Source organism: Ips typographus, linkage group LG2 (genome assembly GCF_016097725.1).
Source record: "Ips typographus isolate SLU linkage group LG2, UJ_Ityp_2.0, whole genome shotgun sequence".
NCBI classification, from domain to species: Eukaryota; Metazoa; Arthropoda; class Insecta; order Coleoptera; family Curculionidae; genus Ips; species Ips typographus.
In genome coordinates this window covers 1,222,964-1,246,707 of record NC_138423.1, presented here as the reverse complement: position 1 = coordinate 1,246,707, position 23,744 = coordinate 1,222,964, and the positions used below count along the sequence as shown (strand labels likewise).

The window sequence follows — 23,744 nt, the reverse complement described above, 5'->3', positions numbered from 1 at the left end:
ATCCTCATTAAATTTCTTATTCAATAGTTTAAAAAAACACTACAAAATGTGGTACAGTCAGGAAGAAAAGCGATGTCAAAGTTTGAACTGTCAAAATACAGTTTGAAAGAATAGTCAGGGACAAAATCGTCTGTAAAACCCAATTAGATATAGAAAATGACTATTTTAAGCACATTTTTAGAATCCTCATTAAATTTCTTATTCGATAGTTTAAAAAAACACTACAAAATGTGGTACAGTCAGGAAGAAAAGCGATGTCAAAGTTTGAACTGTCAAAACACAGTTTGAAAGAATAGTCAGGGACAAAATCGTCTGTAAAACCTACTTAGATATAGAAAATGACTATTTTAAGCACATTTTTAAAATCCTCATTAAATTTCCTATTCGATAGTTTAAAAAAACACTACAAAATGTGGTACAGTCAGGAAGAAAAGCGATGTCAAAGTTTGAACTGTCAAAATACAGTTTGAAAGAATAGTCAGGGACAAAATCGTCTGTAAAACCCACTTAGATATAGAAAATGACTATTTTAAGCACATTTTTGGAATCCTCATTAAATTTCTTATTCGATAGTTTAAAAAAACACTACAAAATGTGGTACAGTCAGGAACAAAAGCGATGTCAAAGTTTGAACTGTCAAAATACAGTTTGAAAGAATAGTCAGGGACAAAATCGTCTGTAAAACCCAATTAGATATAGAAAATGACTATTTTAAGCACATTTTTAAAATCCTCATTAAATTTCCTATTCGATAGTTTAAAAAAACACTACAAAATGTGGTACAGTCAGGAAGAAAAGCGATGTCAAAGTTTGAACTGTCAAAATACAGTTTGAAAGAATAGTCAGGGACAAAATCGTCTGTAAAACCCACTTAGATATAGAAAATGACTATTTTAAGCACATTTTTGGAATCCTCATTAAATTTCTTATTCGATAGTTTAAAAAAACACTACAAAATGTGGTACAGTCAGGAACAAAAGCGATGTCAAAGTTTGAACTGTCAAAATACAGTTTGAAAGAATAGTCAGGGACAAAATCGTCTGTAAAACCCAATTAGATATAGAAAATGACTATTTTAAGCACATTTTTAAAATCCTCATTAAATTTCCTATTCGATAGTTTAGGAACTACTGGGCCTTAGAGTACCAAAATTATTAGTAAAATTAAATCAGAAGTTCTCAAACAGTTTGTTGTCCGTGTTAAACGTCATAATATTATTTTTAGAGTCACGCGACTCTTTTTACAGTAAAAATGGTCACGTGACGATTTTCAATCAGCAAACATTTAAAAAAAAATATACGGTCTAGTGGCTCGTTTTTAACGTCAAAATGGAATCCTAAAGGTCAAGTGACTGTTATAAATGGCAAAATCGTATCTGAAAGGTCACGTGATCGTTTTTAAGTTTAAACTGATATTTTTTAAGTCATGACTCTTTTTAAAGTAAAAATGGTCACGTGACTTTTTTCAATCGACAAATTTAATTTTAAACGTCACGTGATTATTTTAAAATTAAAAATGGAGTTTATAATGTCACGTGACAGTTTTAAATGTCAAAATGTTATTTGAAGGGTGGCGGTACCATTTTTCAGTTTAAACTGGTATTTTTAAAGTCACGTAACTTTTTAGTTTTTTTTTAAATTTTCTAAACTAGAAAATCAGAACTGATTTTCTAGTTTTTACTGAAATTTTCCAACTGGACATTTTGATTTAAATGTGTTTTATTTTCAGGTATTTAGCTTAGTTTTAGACCAAGACGTCAGTCCCGAGATAGCTCTCACATATCCAGAGTTATACAAGGATCTTGCAAAAGGACGCAGTTTATCGTATAAAACATTTTTCATTTGGGTTTTGGTGTCAATTTATCAAGGTACTTTAAAATAAGATTAAAATCGTACATAATTATAAAATGTGGAAAATTTTGTTTTTAGGAGGAGTTATAATGTACGGCGCGCTTCTACTTTTCGAAGACGAATTTATTCACATAGTCGCTATAAGCTTTACATCACTTATTCTAACTGAACTGATTATGGTGGCCCTAAATATAAGAACGTGGCATTGTCTGATGATTTTGGCAGAGTTCTTTTCCCTCGCCCTGTACGGGTTGTCTTTGATCGTGTTGCACGATTATTTCGGTAAGTGTTTTTATTATTGACGGCCACAAAACTAATTCCGGATTAATTTTAGATGCCGATTTTATAAAAACGTGGGATTTCGTATGGAAGGTAACCGTTATAACTTTAATATCCTGTTTACCGCTATACATTCTAAAGTTCTTGAGGAAAAAGTTCTCGCCGCCGAATTACGCCAAATTGTCGTAATCGCGTTGGTTTTCTTGAGATAATGTGATATTGTGACTCCCTTGAGAATGACAAATCGTCAGATATTTTTCGATTAATTTAATTGTAAGGATGAAAAAGATCAATTATTAGCTTCACACACACACCACACAACTGGTAGGATTCCTGTACCCAAACCAAATATAACTTTACTTACATCTTATTTATACCTACACTATTGCGCTTACATATTGTTCTAGAGAGGTTTTAAATACCTCATTAAGGGGCAGTTAGCATCATAAATTATACTTAAACTAGGTGAGTGTATGATGTTTCAAAGTTAACTGGCATTGCTTACAGAAGTAAAAATAAAACAACCTTATACCAAAGCAAATCAAAAATATCTTGACCGAAATAACATTTTTTATTCATGAGAAGTCTCCGTTTGGATCATAGAATTCCGTCTAAATTTGAAATCTAATTTATTTACCAAAATTCGCAGAGATGTATCACCAATATGTAGTATTTCTTTAACTTTAAGCTCTTGATTTAGGTTCTGGATGGTTACATGTTTCTCTAAAATAAATACAACAAATTAAAGATTCAATAAGACATTCTGAGTGATGCTGTAGTATCTCATTTTCAGGTTGCAATCCACTTATTATGGTTGCATACCACTATATTATATTATACAGGGTAATTCAAATTCGACCCTCACCATTGGGATCTCGGAAACTATAAGAGATACGAGAAAGTTTAAATTGGGGCAAAGTTGCGCAATGTAGAGCTCAACCAAATGCCGTTTTAAAAATTTCGATTTTCCGAGTACTTCCGAAGATATCCGAAAAAACTGAAAATTTGATTTTTTGTTTTTATTTATTTCTAATCTTATTTGAAAAGATATCCCTAAACTAAAAACACCTTTTCATTGCCACTTTTTCCCAGCTATTCGATGATGGATTCAAATTTGCCACACGACGTTTCGTTTCTTGTCAGTCATCATCAACTTTCTTTTTTCTTATGGGCGCCATATTGGATTTTTAGCTCACCAAATAGTACGTTTTATTCTGATTTTAGTGATGTATAATAACTTATGATTTGCTTGATAAATGACAAAATAATTCAATAAAAACTAATTTTACCTTAGTTGGCTTTGAGTTAATGAGACGTTATAAACATTTCTTATCAAATGACAAAACTTTATCAGTTCAAAATTGGCGTACGAAAATATTAAAAAAGAAATTATTATAGAACTTTATTAAAAATTTCACAAACGCAGTAGCTTAAAATATTTAAACCATGATCTTAAAGATATAAAAAACGTATAACAAAACTTTACAACAAGTGCTCAAAATGACGACCTTCCTGTTGGAGACATAAACGAGCGCGGCGATTTAAGTTAGAGACAGCTCTGGTAATATGTCTTCTTCGGATGGACCTAAATTGTGCAACAATGCTTTGTCGAAGATCTTCTACTGTGTTATATTCTTGCTGTCCATAAACCCTATTTTTCAAGGTGCCCCACAAAAATGTATCTAAAACTGTAAGATCGGGAGACCTTGCTGGCCATCTTACAGGTCCCGAATTGCCTATCCACCTAAGCGGAAACCTTTGATCCAAATAATCACACACTGCTCTGGCATTATGTGCAGGTGCCCCGTCATGTTGAAATCAACACCTATTATAATTAGCTAGCGGCAAAGTGTCCATATATTCTTCAAATTGGAATGTCAAGTACTGTCGATACAATTCACCATTTAACGTTCCATTAAAAAAATGAGGTCCAAGGATTTGGTCGTTATAAATCCCAGCCCATACATTTAATTGAAATCGCACTTGAGGCCTAACTTCTCTGAAGTGCCTAGGATTAATTTCACTCCAAAGGTGTTCATTATTTCTGTTGAACATGCCACAGTTTGAGAAAGTACTTTCGTCGGTCCAAATAATATTTTTTACAAAATTCGGTGAATCATCCCTATTTAAAAGCCAATTACAAAATTCTGATCTTCTTTCAGGATCTCCTGGATGCAATTTTTGTGAAATATGAATTTTGTAACATTTTAAGCCGCTCTGCTTGAATTCCCTCCAGACGCTAGTCTGTGACAAGTTAACTTCTGACGAAACTTGATATGTTGACTTAGAGGGATTTGCATTTATCTAGAAACAATTCTACAAGTTAGCTTTATATTTTTATAAACAAAACTTAATTTTACCTCTGCCAGTATGTTATTTCTGGTTTCTTCGCCAATTCGGCTTCCATATTTTAACCTGGACTGTTGAAATGCACCATATTCTCCTAAATTTTGGTCTAACTTGCGCTGTGCGGTTGTTGTCTTTCCGGGTACATTTCAAAATACATTTGGCTTGCTCTCATACTGTTCCTATCAAATTTGTAATAAAGTTTCAACATATCTCGCTTTTCTACATTTGAAAAATTCATTTTAAGGCAAAGTTTGAGCGAACCGACTAATATCATTTGACAAGTACTCTCACGTAATGTTGATAAAACAAAAACTGTGGATTTCAAGGCCTACTAAGAAATTATTTGTTTTTGATGAAATATTTGACTAATTATAAATCAAATCAAAAACTATTCGGATAATTAAAGTTTTTAAAACGGCATTTGGTTCAGCTCTAAATTGCGCAACTTTGCCCCAATTTAAACTTTTTTGTATGTAGTTTCCGAGATACCAATGGTGAGAGAACTCAAAGCCAATAACTAAAATAAAATTAGTTTTTATTGAATTATTTTGTTATTTATGAAGCAAATCATAAGTTATTATACACCACTAAAATCAGAATAAAACGTACTATTTGGTGGGCTAAAAATCCAATATGGCGCCCATAAGAAAAAAGAAAATTGATAATGACTGACAAAAAACGAAACGTCGTGTGGCAAATTTGAATCCATCATCGAATAGCTGGGAAAAAGTGGCAATGAAAAGGTGTTTTTAGTTTTGGGATATCTCTTCAAATAAGGTTAGAAATAAATAAAAACAAAAACCAAATTTTCAGTTTTTTCCGGATATCTTCGGGAGTACTCGGAAAATCGAAATTTTTAAAACAGCATTTGGTTGAGCTTTAAATTGCGCAACTTTGCCCCAATTTAAACTTTCTCGTATCTCTTATGGTTCCTGAGATCCCAATGGTGAGGGTCGAATTTGAATTACCCTGTATATACCACTTTCTATGACTTTATTATTAATATGTTTTTTATTTTTATGAAAAATCTATAATGCAACCCAAAAATCTCAGTCTCTGGAAACAATAAAATGTTAATAGATGTTTCTTACAAAAGTAGAGATATTTTACTATTATACACATACTATCATTGTACATATCATATAATGTATTTCGAACATCCATTTTAATGCTTTCAGATAAATCAGTGGTCTTGGCCCGTTGATAACATTTCAATTTACGTTTTCTAGGTGAGGAAATCATAAGATTACTTGCTTGCTTTTTCCGAATCGAATAAACAGTTTTGCGGGAAATTTTCAAAGCAGCTGCAACCTTCTAGTATCAGAAAAAAATACATCAGTAAGAATATGTAAGGTCTTAAAATTTCTTATTACTTCCTGATCAGATGATAAAGCTTCTAAAGGTCCTCCATTGGTTTTTTCCAATTCAAAATATTCACGAAGGTTAAGAATTAACTGCTGGGCTTGTGTGTGGAGAATTTTTCCAGGCATTTTCTAAAAAAATACTGTAATAGTAAGTAATTCCGAATTTAGGAAAAACCAAATGGCTAAATAAAAACCATAATAGACACTCCCACATTTTTTTCAAAACAGGTTAGTAATTGTGCCAATTTTGGTTAGATCGTGACAGCCGACATAAAAAAAATAAAAATAATAATAATAATATTATGAAAGTACTTGCAGAATGTTAAAAGCATAGAAACAATAGCTCTTAAAAGAACTGTGGTGGTGTGGTAAATAGAAAACTTTATAAATGATTAACAACACAAAGAAACGGAAAAGAATTAATAGTAAACAAATCAAATAAATTTCGATGGTTTTTCAACTGACAATGACTGAAATAGAAGCGCTAATCAGTAAATGTTTTTTTTTGGAAGACATTCACTTAAAATCACAGGGAGATGACGCACGGGTAAACTCTGGGTAGACAGTTGCTATAGTTGAATTCTAACAGATTTTATGACCAATTCCAATTTTTTTGGTAAAACCGGTTTCCAGTTGTAACACAAAAACATTGTTTTACAATTGTTCTCTCATCTTGTGTAGACAATATTGAATTGTGATGCTAAACTCGCCCTTACTACCTACTCGCAATAGTAACAGATAGTAAAACGAAACGTAAGCTTTTTTTTATTTATTAGTATAACCAGTAGTCTCTATAATATTCTAATGAATAGATGTTTAGTAAGTATATTTTATTAATAATTACACTTCCATGTTGTTATGAGTATACATTTTATTTAATTTATTATTATATACATAGCAGATGTCTAATATAAATTAACATGTATCATACAATAATATGTTAACTCGGCTGGTGTTTTACTTCGATTATTTCCTTCATTGTACCAGCAGCCAATCAAATTCCGAGAACCTTTCTAGTTCGACCAATGAGAGCCGTTATATACTGAATAAATCCCTAGTTGCTAAAATTTTACACTGAATAAACCCCTCCTACCTTTTTCGAATATGTTTTTTGAAGAAAATTTGATATTAAACGAAACGGGATTTAGACACTTATAAAATTTAAGTTATCTTCTTCAATATTAACAATTAATAAATCACTGTAATGCCTGCTTTATACCTCCCATTTAAGAATTAAATTAAATTTAAATTTCCACTAAAATTAATATTTAAACTAAGAAATCTTGTTTAGGTTTATACTACAAATTAATAATTAGAAAAATAAATGACTGTTTTGACTTACTGGACGTTCGACGTTGACGTTTCTATTGTCATCGTCATTACGCGTGTTTTGTGGATAAAGAAAATTTTTATTAAAATAATTTAAAAAATGTGTTCTTAAACCACTTTTTCGGTAAAAAATCCAATTATGGAAATAGACGATTCAAGTCTAATAGACTACGTATCGCAATAGAAGACAGCAATTTACATCATGAGTGATGACAAGTATGACAGTGATAGTTCCGAAAGTCAACGAATTTAAACGAATTAAGCCGAACTTTAATAAAGTTGGTTTAACTTTAATTTAAAATTAATTTTAGTTTAGTGTAAATTGAAAGTATAAAGGAATGCACACATTGACGCGAATTGATTCGCCGCGATAACGAAGCGAATATTTCGCGACACAGGCGGTAGAGAAATTCGTCTCTCCTATCACATTTGCGCGAATATTTCGCGACACGTAGGAAGTCAAAATTTGTGGGTACACTTGCGCAAAAATTTCATAAGACATATTTTTTTATTGATTATATAGAAAGATGGATTCTTCAAGCTTTGAAGAAGAAGCAATAGTATTATTGGCTGCTTTAGAAGATGAGGAAGGTGAAAAGTAAGGCATTCTAACAATTTTTTATTAAATATAATTATGTGGAAACTTTAAATTCAGTAGCGCCTTAACATTTACAGGACAGGAAAATGTTTAACGTCAATTGAGTAATAAAAAGTAACATTTTGTGCTAAAGTTGGTGTTTTTTTTTTTAGGAAAAAAGCTCTGGACACATGATATAAATTTGGAAACAAAAGAAAAAAACTCCATTATCATTTCAGTTGAAGCCATCTTTGATTCGCAACGAAAACGACAGAAAACGCGGCTTGTCGCGAAAGAAATAAAATTCGCTGGAGTTTCGTTGTCGCCAGGCGAAATTTTCGCGCCAGTTTGTTGCTCCTCGTTATACGCCAAAGACTTTGAGTCGACGAATATTTCGCGAGGCGAAAATTTCGCCGTCGCACCGAATTATTCGCGCCAGTGTGTGCATTCCTTAAATGGGCTCGCTTGTAAGTTCACTTTCAGCTTTGATAAATTAATTTTAGTTTAAATGAAAGTTTAGTTTAATTGTTAATTGAGAGGTATAAAGCAGGCATAACGTAGTTTTCATTAAATAATTACATAAATTAAAATATTTTGACGTATGATTGTCAATTTGAAATGTAAACAAAAATATACATGGCTGAACGAAAATCTGTAGTGAGCCGGGGTGGTCTCCATAGTAACGCCGCTGTTTGTAATACATTCAAAACAGTTTGTGAAAAATTCCGCGATTTAAAATGTCACGCTTTGGAAATTCTAATATTGTGGAAATTGATCAGGAAATTGAAAACTGTACTCCCAGGACTACAAAGAGGACACATTTGGAATCAGTTTAGTGCCTTTTATGAAGAAAAAGGGTATGTATGTTTTAAATGAAACAACTTCAGTTGAAAACCTTGCAAACATTTTGAAAAACTATGCGTTTAATATGAAAAAAGTTGATGGAACAGATTATAAAGAAGGAGTTATCAAAACAATGTGGAATATAACGGCCAAGCAGCTACAACAGCTTTATTTTGACAATTATAACATAGTATTTGATCCCTTTAAAGACGTAATGTTTCGACAAGCAAGAAATGCTCGAGATACAAAGCAAAAATTATTACAAAAAGATCCTACTAAAAATAACCAAAGTTCTAAAGCTTTCACCCCAACTGAATACCAATCCATTATTGAATTGTTTGATGAAGTTACCCCGGCTGGTTTACAAAAGAAGTTTTATCAAATTGCTGCTGTAGAACTGGCATGGTAAGGCGGAGAAGCTGTTAATTGCTTAGTTGACTATTTTCAAACTGAATTGGACAACAAAGGCATTGCAACAAGTAAAGAATTTAAATCAATACAATAATAAGCTAACTGTAAAGTATTTTTTATTATACTTAACAGAAAATACTACATTTTCAACTGTTTATAAAATACAGTAAATATGACATTTTTGGAACAGCGCACGGAATTTTTTTCCCGATCCCTCTTTCCGTGCGCTTAATAATAAACATAGATATCCATGATACTAGATATCCTATGGCAACCCGAAGAAAAAAAACAAACGAGTAATGTGTCTATAGCAACGATTTATTTATTAATGACAAATTTTATTTTCTGTCAGTGAAAAATAAGTATTTATGTATTTATTACATTTTGCAAAAATGAATTCAGATTGTGAAGAAAATCGGGATATTCCCGAAAATATCTTACATCGAGCGGCAGAAGTGAGTGCAGATTTATTACCAGTGAAATCCAGGTTGAGATATGAACAAGAATATAACAGTTTTACCGAATGGCGGACTCAGAAACGAATCAAAATTGTGAGTGACGATATTCTTTTAGTATATTTTTCTGAAAAAGCCAACACTATGAAATCCTCCACTTTATGGAGTCGATTCTCTATGTTAAAGAGTTGTTTGGCAATAAAAGAAAATACTCACCATCAATATCCAAAAACGATTGCTTTTTTGAAACGACAAGCTGTAGGATATATACCAAAGAAATCCAAGATTCTTACAGCAGAACAAGTAACCAAATTTTTATGTGAAGCTTCAGATGGAGAATATCTACTAGCAAAAGTATAATTTTAGTGTTTGGCATCTTCGGTGCATGCCGCAGAGATGATTTAATACGTTTGAGTTTAGATGATGTGGAAGATAATGGGCGTTTCCTTGTCATGTTCTTACGAGATGGAAAAACTCACAGGTCAAGAAGTTTTACCATTACCAATGAAAATTGCAAATTCGATCCCTGTACAATTTACCGTAAATGCGCAGATCTCCGCCCTAAACATATGGAGAGTAGAAGATTATTTGTTGCATACCGAAACCAAAGATGTTACGCTCAACATGTTGGGTGCCATACTATCAGTGGTATTCCAAAACTTGCAAAATACCTAAAACTAAAAAATCCCGAAGAATATACCGGACATGGGCTAAGGCGCTCTTCGGCAACCATGTTGGTGGAAAACGGCGGTGATTTGCTCACTTTGAAAAGACACGGAGGATGGCTTTCTTCCAATGTAGCAGAAGGATATATAGAAGAGTCCATACAAAGAAAAATTGAAGTATCACGGAAGTTGTTTAGCCCTTGTAACTTGGAAACTACAACATCTGTAACAGTCAATCAAGAGAACCAAAGCACACACGAACACTCCGCTTCAACATCTTTAGCAGAGTCTTTAGTTCAACAAAAAGAAATGCAAAAGGGATTGAGCTTCAACAATAATACGAATTGTACAATAAATATTACTATTAATAATAACGGTTCTGTCCAAAATTAATTTTCTTAGAATTACCTACTTGTATTTTTTTTGTTAATTTGAGTTGTATGTACTTACATTTTTACTGTTTTAAAAATAAAAATAAATATTCCCGATTTTCTTAATAATTTTTTGCGATATTTTTTGTTTATGTTGATTTCAGGTACCTAAGTATAATAAAAAATATCGTTCATTACTCGTCCAGAAATGGATTTTCCGTTCTTGCATGACTTCCCGTGTTCGGCTGCGCCTCACACGAGAATTTGTCACGCGCGCACGGTAGAATCCTCATTTCTGTACTGGTAATGTAATATACTATTTTGGCTCTTAGGAAGAATTGAATACAATCCAGTTTTTTCGAAAACAAATCAAGGTGGAGCTAAAAAACTGGCCGAAAGTAAATGGTTGGTGCATACAAACATCTGCCCTGTCAGACTTTTTACTTAACTAATCGCTAAGAGAACAAGCGCCATAACTACAAATAGATTATTTCTAAGTTGCAACCGATTTTGGACCAAGAACAGAAACAAACCATGGTACAAAAATAGTCCTTTAGGTAGAAATGAAATTTCAAAGTGGACAAAAAATGCAGCCGAAAAAAGTTAGACACAAAAAGAATAAAAATATCAAATCACTCTAATCGAGCAACTGCAGTAAGCAATCTTTCCACGGTGTTGAAGAACAAGAATTAATAAAGATAACGGGTCACTCTAATGCAACTTCTATAAAACCATATTTGAAGCTAAATCCCGACCATCATTTAAATATTATTGAGAAAATGAGAAACATTCATTCTGAACAGATTCTTGCCAGCAGTAGTACTCTAGCTCCCTCAGCCACAACAACTATAACTTCAAATTCAGCAGCTGCAACCACCTTAAGCAATGAAAATCTACCACCACGTGAAGTGAAGCAAGAAAGTAAAGACTCTACATACTCTGTAATTTATCAAAATTGCAATTTCTTTACTAATTGTTCAAACTTTAGGCCTGCTTAAATGTTAATGTAAAAAAATCAACATTTAATATTATTATTACGTTTGTGATGTTTAGTTTAATTAGTAGTTTTGTGTTGTTAAGTACTCGTAGTAGGTGTTCTTTTGTTAATAAAGCAAACGTTGAAAAATGTGTGTTTTCAGGAAATAATCTTGACATATACCACTCGGCGTTTACGTTTTATCACGTAAAATGTGCATTGGTAGGTTTTTTGCAAAATTTTTCTTTTAGGCAAATGGTAATAATTCTTTGGAAAAAATCGTCGAATTATTTAGTCTCAATCATTTTCCAAACAACATTTTGTAAAAAATCACCTATGACTTATTCACTGGGGAAAAACCAACCGTGTAAACATTTTGGAACTGGACTGGGAGTTGTAAACTCAGCCCGCCCAATTTCTTGGAAAGTTTGGGCGTTTAAGACTAGTAAACCTACTCGATTAGTATCGTCTGGTCTTGACCACACCATAGCGGTTAGCACTACACCATCATCTTCAAACTGAAATACACTTGTAATTACCGCAAGTTAATTAATAATTAAAGTGGAAAGTACATTGCTGTTTGGAGAAGAAACAAAAATAGGTTCGCTAGGGAAACATTTTTCCTCGGCCCAAGTTTTGCAGCTTTTCGTCACTGTGTCCACTTTAATGATAGTTCCAGGATTGTGGGCGTCTACATCCGAGCTAATTGCGTAGAAATAACGGTAAGGTTTACCTATAAATAATTACAAAATTACATTTATTTTCGCGAAAATTATTGAAACAATTACGTCCATATTTCTCGTAATGTATTCGAGGGGTTTCGCAGCCCAGATCGCAAAGTCGTTCGGCTTTAACGTGGATATCACCATTTGGAAGATATACTGCTCGAGCTTTAGTGTTGGACAGTGTAATTAAGTTAGTGCCATCGGCATTTTCAGGGGGTTCCGGATTTAAAGGTAGAACGAATCTGATTGGACGGCCCCTGAACATTTTTGCGTAGTCTGGATTCGTTTGCATGTTCTAAAATACTGTTTTTGATCAAATAAATTGAACAGTAAGTAAATATTGGCAAAATTTACCCTCATAGTTTCGATATACATGCAATCAATCATGGACGGGTCTCTATAAGCGCATATATCGATGATCACGTGTCCTGACTCTTCATATTGGTTTATAATGTGCAAGTAAAAAAAAGTTTCGGCTTGAAATTTACGGACCAGGTTGCCGGTTTCTCTGAATAACACACTTATTTGCGTCTAAAAAAAAATAGTAGTTATTTGCGTATAAAGTGGGAAGAAGTTGTCTATTGGGTTAATATGAAGTTATAAAATAGGGAGCATTAGGGAAGTAGAGGATTATTGTTTATAATTTACCCAATCGATAACTCCGATAATCTTTATCTGAAAGCATTCATCGAGTCTGTACTAGCAATTACATGCTAGTAGATAACTATACTTTATGTACGACACTCTATGGGAAGTATTAACAACGAAAGAAACACAAATTAATAAAATATTATTACGATTTCCATCCAATTTAAACTCAACAAATTTATTTTTCGCCGATTGTCAGTAAACCTGTTGTTTTAGTGCCTAACGACAGGCTGTAAACAACCACTTTTACTGCCCCTTACCTGAATATGAATAAACCCAATATGAATATGACATCGTTTACACAACATAAAATTTAACATTTATTAAGAAAAAACACCACACTATAACATTTTTGGAGTCAAACATTCAAAAGTATAGGTATATAATTATTTATAAACATTAACAGTAAAATGAGAACATCTTTCTATTATTATTGATTTGTCGTTCACTTCGTTAGAATTATTTTTCAAATACACCGATGAACTAGAAGTTTCATCTTTTCTCTTCCCACTGTCCCTGCAGGTGGGAATATTCGCTAGAATTTTTTCACTAATCACACTTTTGCTTTCGACTGAATTCTCTATGTAGCCTTCAGCAACACTTGTGGACTTCCATCTTCCATGTCTTTTTAGCATTGTGATGTCAACTCCAGAATTAACAAGCCAAGTAGCAGACGTCCTTCTAAAGCAATGTCCAGTGTACTTCTGAGCATTTGTTAGTTTTAAATAAGTTGCTATCTCTTGTGGCATAGCACCAAGATTATGAATTCCATTAACTTGTTTTAATGCTTTACCCCTATAATATCTGAAGAAAAATCTTCGGCTTTCAAATTCAAAAGGACGATAAGAAGCATATTTTCTATACATGTCCAGGTGTTCTGATACCACAAAAGATCTCGGTCTCTTCGTTTTGGTATCAGGAAGGGAAACTAATAGCTTATTGCCCATATCTTCAATATCATCTAATTGCATTCGCACAAGTTCGTCACTTCTACATGATCCGGCAATCGCAAGAACCGCCGCAACCTAGACAAAAATACTTGGTTATTCACTTAAAATACGATCCAAAGTACTGAAACTTACTTTGGTTGATAAATAGTTGGCATCTGGAGCTTCCGATAAAAATTTAATAACTTCTTCCTTCTCAAACACCTTAGATTTTTTGGGTTGGTATCCATCTTTCTGCCTTTTTAAAAAAGCCCTGAGTTTCAAATACTTTGTCAAATCTACATTATGATGAGTGCTTAAGGTGGATTTGAGCATAGAATATACACTCCACAATGTAGAAGACTTTAGTTTTTGAGACAGCTCAGCAAAATATGCGATTAACACGTTTTCTGAAAACGAACCGATGTTCTTGTTTTTCCGGTAATCCATAAATCGGCAGTATGTGTCTTCATATATTTTCTGCGATTTTTCCGGTAGGAGATTAATTTCTACATTCCTGGCTGCTTCTCGAACCTCCGGAGGCGTTAGTGGTACATCGTCGTCACTCTCCATAGTCTCCATCATGAAGAAACAACTTATAAATTTGACGAAACTTTAGCTATTGCTTTTACAATTTGGCAAACAAGTGGACGGGTTATTGTAGAGGCAATAGAATTTAAGTTAAAAAACCAACAACAAATTATAGAACAATGAAGGAACCATAACAATAGTGGTAACACAATAAAATGAACACAAACTACACTTTCACTAGAACAATAAACATATAAACAACAATATATAATAGCAAACAAAAATTACTTTAGCAAGTAATCCCAAGTCTTGACTTTAAACCTCAAAAATTAATTTAATCATCGAAAAACTCAATTTCCACAATACAAACAAATGCAAACTGTCAACCACTATTTCGGCCATATTGGAATTTTTGGCATGCACCTTCTTGGCTTTCTTATACAGAGGGCGGTGATGGGTCTGGTTATGGGGTATAATTCTCACAAGTTGAAGTGAGCGAGGGAGAATGACAGGGATGGCGCATGACGTTGATGTCATGTGGACTTGCCTGGGGCGTGTTGCCTATTGACCGATAAAGTGTGTTTCGTCCCGGGAGCTCTCGTTGGACTCGTCAGTAAGGCTATGACAGCTCCGTGCCTTATACACACGATTGAAGATGACTTGTAACTGCTATACAGGTGTGGTAAATCCAAAAGCGACCATAGGAAAACCGTGTAACGGACAGAGAAACGTAAGTAATTGCATGCGCGGGAGAAAGACAGAAAACGAAAAAAATATCAAGTAGGCCATATTTTTAGCGCGCTGTTGCCAAACGCCGTAAGTAAGTTTGTCGAGGGTATTGAATACTTACGGCGTTTGGCAACAGCGCGCTAAATATATGGCCAACTTGATATTTTTTTTCGTCTTCCTCGCGCGCATGCAATTACCTACGTTTCTCTGTCCGTTACACGGTTTTCCTATGGTCGCTTTTGGATTTACCACACCTGTATGTAGTTAAATCATGACAGACGATGCGGGCTTGATGTTAGCAGAGTTTTTATATTTTAGAGAAACTGTAAAGTTAAGTAGTAAAGTAAACTGAAAATTAAGTAAAATACTAGGAATTCCATTTGAAAAAATACTTCTTCATCAATCAATCAATCATCTTTTTTTTTCAGTGGCGAACGGTTTTAAGTGGGTCGAATTAAAAAAACACAGAACTGATTTTTTTAAATACTAATATGCTTACATATTCATCTCCGTACCATCTGAAAGCTCCTGCAAGAGGTTCGTTTCGTAGTTTTGATGTCATCAGAGAAGGCAACGATATACTTAAAGGCTGTTCCACGATTATGTAATAATTCTCAGTTATTCCTGAAACAATTTTGTCAGTAGCTGGTAAACTAACATCTAAAAAAATATTTACCAAAACTGTGCATGTAAGAAGGGTGCAAAGGCCATCTTGATGGAATTGAAGCCACTATTTTGGCCTTATCAAACATCGACTGATTTGAGTCTAAAAAGAAAAAGGTTTGAATTGTTTTGTTGTGCGAAAATAGGTAGTTAGTTAACCTTTTTCTGGAATTGGAAAATGCACAATACAGTGATGAGGCCCGGAAGGGTATAATGCCATTCCAATATTATATACACTAGCTGAAAATTGTTAAGTTAACTGAGATATTTTATTTATTTTCTTTTTAAAAACTTACAATCTTCCATAACGTGGGGATGTGAAGTATGGTTGACTATCCCAATGTTTTCTCCGACATCTACCCTGTCTAAGGTTTCTAGAGTATTTAAATCCAATTTATGAATGAAAGGCATATCACTTAATGCATACACTTCATCCCCAAATGGGTAAACTGAAACCATTGCGTTGTCCGACATGCCAGATTTTAAATTAAACATTGTACTGACTCTACAAAATTAATAGATAAGGAATGACTGATCAATAGATAACCCTCAGAAGATTATTGTAATACACATTTTAAAATGTCAGAATTTACAGTTACAATATTGAAAGTCCTGCTGAATGTAGTCCATGGTAGAGTATTCAGGAAAATAGACATAGACATCGGCGATACACAATTTGGATTCCGTAAAGGCCTAGGAACAAGGGAAGCGCTATAGTTTCACTCAATGTCCTGTCACAAAGATGCCTAGATATAAATCAAGACATAAATACATGCTTTATAGACTACAATAAAGCTTTCGATAAAGTGGGGCATGACTTGCTCATAGAAACATTAATAAAGAGAAGAATAGACCTCAGAGACATAAGAATAATATCAAACTTATACTATGGTCAAAAAGCAGTAGTACAAATAGAAGACATGACATCAGAAGAAATAGAAATACAGGAAGTGTTCGTCAAGGGTGTATACTATCACCAATCCTCTTTAATCTGTACTCGGAGGACATAATAAATAGGGCACTTGATGATCAGAACATAGGCATTAAGATCAACGGCATGACAATAATAATCTGAAGTATGCTGACGATACAGTTATTCTGGCTGGAACATACGAAGATCTGCAGACGCTAATTAATAGAATGGTCACGGTAAGCGAAGAATATGGACTATCACTGAACATGAACGAAACAAAATATATGTTGATGACAAAAACAACTCAGGACATTCGTAGGATATACGTAAACAATCAACCTATTGAGAGAGTAAGAGAATACAAATACCTAGGCACGACCATTAATGAAAACAACGACAGCTCACAAGAAATACGAAAAGGCTTTTCTGCTGTCGGGATCTAAACCTGGAACTGAAAATACGACTAATGAGATGCTATGTGCTGTCCGTACTGTATTATGGGATGGAAGCCTGGATGAGGAGCCGAAATGAGGAGACTGGAAGCGTTTGAGATGTGGGTATACCAAAGAATACTAAGGATTTCATGGGTAGACAGAATAACCAACGTGGAAGTGATGAGACGTATGAATAAGGAGAGAGAAGTTATTACGACAATTAAGGCCAGAAAATTGCAATATATGGGACATGTCATGAGGGGGGAAAAGTATCGAATATTGCAACTTATTATGCAAGGAAAAATCGAAGGAAAGAGATCTGTGGGGAGAAGACGTAATTCATGGCTGAAGAACCTTAGATAATGGTTTGGTTGCAATAACAACGAACTATTTAGAGCTGCGGTCTCAAAAATAAGAATCGCCCCGATGAGTGCCAACCTTCGAAACGGAGACGGCACATGAAGAAGAAGAAGAAGAATTTACAGAGTAATTACGAAATGTGGTAACGAAATAAGTAATTGAAAAACAAGATCATTTTGATTAATAAGTAATATAAGATAAGAAAAGATGATGATGTAAGATCGTTGTAGACAAATGCAGAGGGGAAATTGAAAGAAACGCCTTACGCCAAGCTTACATGTCTGGAAGGCAGATTCTCTAATCCTACATAATAAAAAAAAGAAAGAGTTTCAAATACTAGGTTGCAAGAAATGTCTGGCGTAACAGACGCTGTCGAATGCATAAGAACGCTTAAATGGAATTGGGCGGGACATGTGGCATCGCAAGAACTACTGACGGACGATGGAATAGGAAGGTATTGGCCATGGCAAAACGCATTCCGAAATAGGGGACGCCCACCGACGAGATGATACGATGACATTAGAAGAATAGAATCGAATTGAGGGATATCCAGCAGTGAACGCAAACGGACCATCCTCAAAAGACCTAGGGCGTAAAGACATTGTTTCCGCCATGGTTACCTAGGCGTAATAGTTATTTACCTAACAAGTGCGGAAAAGCCATTTCCCGCAAAAAAGTATATTATAGATAGAAAAGCTAAGTAAAAAAATACCTTTGAAAAATAGTTTGGCAAGGATCCGGCAACGCTTTCGTTCCAAATTCGGTAACAATTAATCTATTAGCAGTCCATATCTTCTTATACATTTCAGATTGTAGAAATCGGCACTGGTAGGTTACTTTTCCGTCCTTTATACCAAACCTACGTTTAAATGTATTAATAAATGTGTTACCAAGGGTATGAAATGGAATATTTTTTGACAATTTAAAATTTTGCTTAAAAAAAGTCTTACTAAGTGGTGGTTTATGTTTTTTTGTTACAGTCACTCTTTTCAAAAAAGACAGATTTTTAAAACATTTAAAACAAATATAACAATTACCTAAGAAATATAATTTAAATCAATACGCATTATTTTCACTAATACAGAATGAAACATAAAGGGTGACGAATTTTAAAAATCATAAAACTAATAAAAATATAGATTTTGTCTAATTCTTTTAGATGTAGTTCTTATAAACGGAAAAGAGATCAATGCAGCAGATTCAAAAAAATTAGTTGATTAACTTCAACGATGAAATAAAGACTTCTGGTCAATTTTGACCCAAGACACTGAAGGACTTACATTTGCCAAAGACAGATGGTCGAGATTCTTTCATCAAAACAAGAACCTTTCTTAGAAACAAGTCCAGAGCAAGTTTCATTAAAATCCATCAAAGCGTTCTCCAAATATTAAAAAAAATTATTTTCAAGAACTTTGACCATCAATACCAATGGAAACACTTTTTCTTAATGACAATCATGTCCAATGGGCATCTTTCGATCTAAAGAATGTGACAGTACCATTTTTAACATGTGCTTACTGGACACCTTGTATAGCGGCTCCACATTTGCAATTTTGCCCCACTATTCTCTACAGTTTGCCTATACTTTCAGACTGATGCGATTAAGCAGGCTTTCACACCAAAGTAGTGTCACGATACACGGTAATAGTTTTTACTAGATTATTTAGCAAAAAATGAGCAACTTTGCCTCCATTTAACTAAAGATCTATCAACTATAGTTTCTGAGATAGCAATGCTAATGCATCGAATTTGTAACACTCTTTAAGACACAGATGAAAATGGAAAAAGTCAAGGGAAGAGTGAAATCGTAAGAAATAGGTAATAAGAAATTATTGGCAACAGCTGCATCCAACAGCCACTTTTATCAGCCAATGTGTAATGTGTTGTACAAACCATGATGTAGGAGTAGAAAAAAACACAAAGAAATTCAGTCCCGAAAAAACCACCAGTTCTGACTTTTCCGGACTAGTGATACCGACAACGTAATAGAGTTTATTACGATACAGTATGAAATAATAGTATATTGTACAACAAGGGTGAAAAAGATGTCTCTATCGCACGAGGACGAAAATGACGATATGGACAATTCGCCCGAGTTTTACAGGCTATTTTTTCTACGACTAATTGGAATTACTTACCAAATTTCACACAAATAAACACTGAATGTTTGAAACGTTTCTGTTGATTTTTTTTTTGTTTAACGGCCTTCAGGAACGGCAAAGATTCGTCGCTCAGGACGAGTCTGAGTTACCTCATATTCCTGCCCAACTTGGAAAGAAGCAAAAAGAACACATCAGCATTTCATAATATGTATACAAAATCAAATGCTATAGCGATGCTATTACTAAAGTTTAAGTTGAGCACAATCAAGAAAGCCTACTGTGTGGGAGATGTTAAAAACCTGGTAGAGCAGAACAGATGACTCTCCAAGAGGTGCCCCTGTGGGCTGCAAAGCTAAGTAAAGTCGATCTCACTCCAGAATGCTATGAGGGCACTCAAACAGAAGATGGTGAATTGTTCCCCTTTGATTACAGGTACAAAGTGGATCCGGTTTAACTCCAATCTTATGGAGATGTACCGGAGAAAGACAGTGCCCCCTACGCAGACGATTTAGAGTAGTAATCTCCCTACGTTTCAGGTGCTTTCCCTCTGCGAATCACGGAGTCCTCAAAGGCCTCTCCACCAGCTCGGCATACGAGACCCCCTTTGTGTCTGAGATGCTTCTCCATTGCTCAGTCCAACGCTCCCATATTTGCTTTTTAATTGTAGGGAGATGTTCCCTATATCCAAGATGTAAGTCAAGTTTATCAGCACAAGATCTCCCCTTATTTGCCAGGCAGTCCGCCATAACGTTCCCCTCAATCCCGGTGTGGCCAGGAATCCGTCAAACATCCGACACCGTCAAATTTTCGCTGCGTCAAAAGTGATAATGTAAACACGGAAACGTTTCAAATGTTTTTCGCCGATTGTCAGTAAACCTGTCGTTTTAGTGCCTAACGACAGGCTGGAAACAACCACTTTTACTGCCTAGGCAGTAAAAAATTTTTACTGCCGTTTACCTGGCGCGGGGACAATATAAATATGACATCGTTTACACAACATAAAATTTAACACTTATTAAGAAAAAACACCAAACACTATAACATTTTTGGAGTTAAACATTCAAAAGTATATATAATTATTTATAAACATTAACAGTAAAATGAGAACATCCTTCTATTATTATTGATTTGTCGTTCACTTCGTTAGAACTATTTTTCAAATACACCGATGAACTAGAAGTTTCATCTTTTCTCTTCCCACTGTCACTGCAGGTGGGAATATTTGCTAGAATTTTTTCACTAATCACACTTTTGCTTTCGACTGAATTCTCTATGTAGCCTTCAGCAACACTTGTGGACTTCCATCCTCCACGTCTTTTTAGCATTGTGATGTCAGATCCAGAATTAAGAAGCCATGTAGCAGACGTCCTTCTAAAGCAATGTCCAGTGTACTTCTGAGCATTTGGTAGTTTTAAATAAGTTGCTATCTCTTGTGGCATAGGACCAAATTTATGAATTCCAATAACTTGTTTTAATGCTTTACCCCTCCAATATCTGAAGAAAAATCTTCGGCTTTCAAATCCAGAAGGACGATAAGAAGTATATTTTCTATACATGTCCAGGTGTTCTGATACCACAAAAGATCTCGGTCTCTTCGTTTTGGTATCAGGAAGGGAAACTAATAGCTTATATTGCCCATATCTTCAATATCATCTAATTGCATTCGCACAAGTTCGTCACTTCTACATGCTCCGGCAATCGCAAGAACCGCCGCAACTTAGACAAAAATACTTGGTTATTCACTTAAAATTCGATCCAAAGTTCTGAAACTTACTTTGGTTGATAAATAGTTGGCATCTGGAGCATCCGATAAAAATTTAATAATTTCTTCCTTCTCAAACACCTTAGATTTTTTGGGTTGGTATCCATCTTTCTGCCTTTTTAAAAAAGCCCTGAGTTTCAAATACTTTGTCAAATCTACATTATGATGAGTGCTTAAGGTGGATTTGAGCATAGAATATACACTCCACAATGTAGAAGACTTTAGTTTTTGAGACAGCTCAGCAAAATATGCGATTAACACGTTTTCTGAAAACGAACCGATGTTCTTGTTCTTCCGGTAATCCATAAATCGGCAGTATGTGTCTTCATATATTTTTTTTTGATTTTTCCGGTAGGAGATTAATTTCTACATTCCTGGCTGCTTCTCGCACCTCCGGAGGCGTTAGTGGTACATCGTCGTCACTCTCCATAGTCTCCATCATGAAGAAACAACTTATAAATTTGACGAAACTTTTAGATGTCAATTTTGGCTTATTTAAGATGTCTATTTAAGATCGTAATCATAGCAACCAAACAGGTATAATTATTGTTGTAGGTACATCATAGGTGGACAGAAGGCGAACTCTCTAACGAATACCAAGGAAATTTCTTTGCTATCATAGAAAACCCTTCTCTATCGTAATATATGGTACTCTCTACTTTTCGATTGGCGAAGATCGGCACTCAACGTAGCTATTCGGGTTGTGTAAAATAGAAAGACCAAATGAGGTCTTGCTATGATTTTATCTCTCTTGCGGCTATGAAAGTTTGTATTTGACAAACTTTCTTTTCCGTCGTCTTCTAAAATTCAAATGTTTTGTTTTTTAATCTTTATGCCCGTCAGTGTCAACATTGTGTCAATAAGGTTGTGTTGGGGACCAATTGATTGTGTTTGCACCCCCCTTTCTTTGTTTTTGAGTGTTTAGTTAAAGTGTTGATGCATCTATTAGTTATTGTTTTTGAGGTGTAAGCTGTTCATGATGGAATGGTTGTGTTATGGCGCCATCAACACATCCTAAAGTCCCATCCTACTTTCTTCACAAAATGCATAAAAATTGGTAGCATGTTTACAAGGAACTGAAAAATATTAATGGTCCAACAAGAAAATAAGAAACTGAAGAGACAGAACTACAATAAATAAAACCAACAACAAAAATGGCAACAAAACGGATTATTTTAGAATGTAAACTTTGAAATATATGATTAATTACTGAAAAAGAAAGTAAAAAACGTAGAATTATTCAAATTATTGTCATTGATACTTGTCATTAACCCTGAATACGACGAAACAAGTAAAAGCCCTAGTTATTACTAGAAATTAGTCAATGTTTTTAGGACCGATAAGTTCTCGTTTTCTGTTGACGGTGTCAGCCGAATGTGATAGAAAATAACTTAGAGAGTACCAACAGTTAATAGAAAGAAATTTTCTTTCTTGTCTATTTCTATGCGTTTTCTATTTCTTACATCGTTACGGAGTTCGCCTCCAGTTTTCATTATTAGAAATAGGAGAGGTGTATTACTACTTAAATATAAAAAGTTATTCTGATCGGCGAAAAAATTATGTGTTTGACTCGGCGAAAATGCACATTTACTGCTTCATCTTGCTACTTTTTCGCCTTGTAAAACAAATAACTATTATTTGTGTGAAATTTGGAAAGTAATTCCAATTAGTCGTAGAAAAAATAGTCTGTGAAACTCGGGCAAATTGTCCATATCGCCCTCGTGCGATAGGGACATCTTATTCACCCTTGTTGTACAATATACTATTATATAGGATTTCTATAAGTTGTAAATTTTCCGAAATAATTCAGGGTTGCCGGACTTTTTACACACTGTATATATTCACATAATGGCACAAATTAATGTATGAATCAGTAAATATAAAAAAAACACGTGGAATTAAAAAGTAAAATAATACCTGTGAATCAAGGCAGAACTATCAAATAAGTGTTTAAACTCATCTTGTCCGGCTTTAATACTTCCAGGTCCGTTCCTAAGCAGAGAACCGCATAACCACGACGGGATGGTTCCTAAGTTAATTAGTTGCTTTTTTATGCTAAATAAGTGTGTTTTTTTTTAATTGAAATACCTCTGATTTCTCCATTTAAAGGTTCAATAACGTCTTGTTCGCATGACCTTAACCATATTTGATAATCGCAATTGGGATAACAGGGGCTTGCACTACCTTGTTGGTTTTCGACCTATTTTAAAGAACAACTAATTAATTAGTTAAATGAATGATTTTCTCACCTTTTTCTTCTCGGTAAAGTGCAACTTCCGTTTTGCAGGCAATGGAGACCATGGGAAAACCGGAGTTAAAACTCCAGATTTAAATTTGCTAGTTTCCTCCATTTCGAATACAATTGTGACTGATTTTTAAAGCATTTGCAACTAAGGAAATCGATCTTTACTAACTGGATTTGGAAGCTCTATAAGTTTGTATGTGAAAGTTCACATTTATTTTAGGAATTAATAAGGAACAA

The 23,744-nt window shown here is 34.2% G+C and overlaps 3 protein-coding genes across 9 annotated transcripts in view; 1 reads left to right on the top strand and 2 right to left on the bottom strand.

Annotated features, from left to right (window-relative positions):
* Positions 1 to 11,619, top strand: part of LOC145725182 (putative phospholipid-transporting ATPase IIB) — a 44,219-nt gene extending 32,600 nt beyond the window's left edge. For 6 of the 7 annotated variants that reach the window (XM_081973818.1, XM_081973819.1, XM_081973821.1 and 3 more), the window contains 3 exons: positions 1,729 to 1,867; positions 1,929 to 2,132; positions 2,185 to 6,791. In XM_081973818.1, the coding sequence (XP_081829944.1) occupies positions 1,729 to 1,867; positions 1,929 to 2,132; positions 2,185 to 2,318 (477 nt within the window). In that variant the 3' untranslated portion in view covers positions 2,319 to 6,791. Of the gene's footprint in view, positions 1 to 1,728; positions 1,868 to 1,928; positions 2,133 to 2,184; positions 6,792 to 11,296 lie in introns of those variants that run through there. The other variant, XM_081973824.1, reaches the window with a different exon arrangement.
* Positions 11,620 to 11,772: 153 nt separating this feature from the next.
* Positions 11,773 to 23,738, bottom strand: ninaB (neither inactivation nor afterpotential B). The gene is made up of 12 exons (XM_081973830.1): positions 23,512 to 23,738; positions 23,351 to 23,462; positions 23,180 to 23,291; positions 18,111 to 18,257; positions 15,988 to 16,196; positions 15,851 to 15,931; positions 15,705 to 15,794; positions 15,528 to 15,652; positions 12,549 to 12,725; positions 12,258 to 12,489; positions 12,042 to 12,202; positions 11,773 to 11,987 (listed from the first exon to the last, which is right to left on the bottom strand). Exons 1-12 carry the CDS (start codon positions 23,611 to 23,613, stop codon positions 11,811 to 11,813), a joined length of 1,725 nt encoding a protein of 574 aa, XP_081829956.1. The 5' UTR covers positions 23,614 to 23,738; the 3' UTR covers positions 11,773 to 11,810.
* On the bottom strand, positions 12,703 to 14,520 carry LOC145725193 (uncharacterized). Its single transcript, XM_081973838.1, has 2 exons — positions 13,925 to 14,520; positions 12,703 to 13,867 (listed from the first exon to the last, which is right to left on the bottom strand). Exons 1-2 carry the CDS (start codon positions 14,351 to 14,353, stop codon positions 13,229 to 13,231), a joined length of 1,068 nt encoding a protein of 355 aa, XP_081829964.1. The 5' UTR covers positions 14,354 to 14,520; the 3' UTR covers positions 12,703 to 13,228.
* Positions 23,739 to 23,744: the final 6 nt, after the last annotated feature.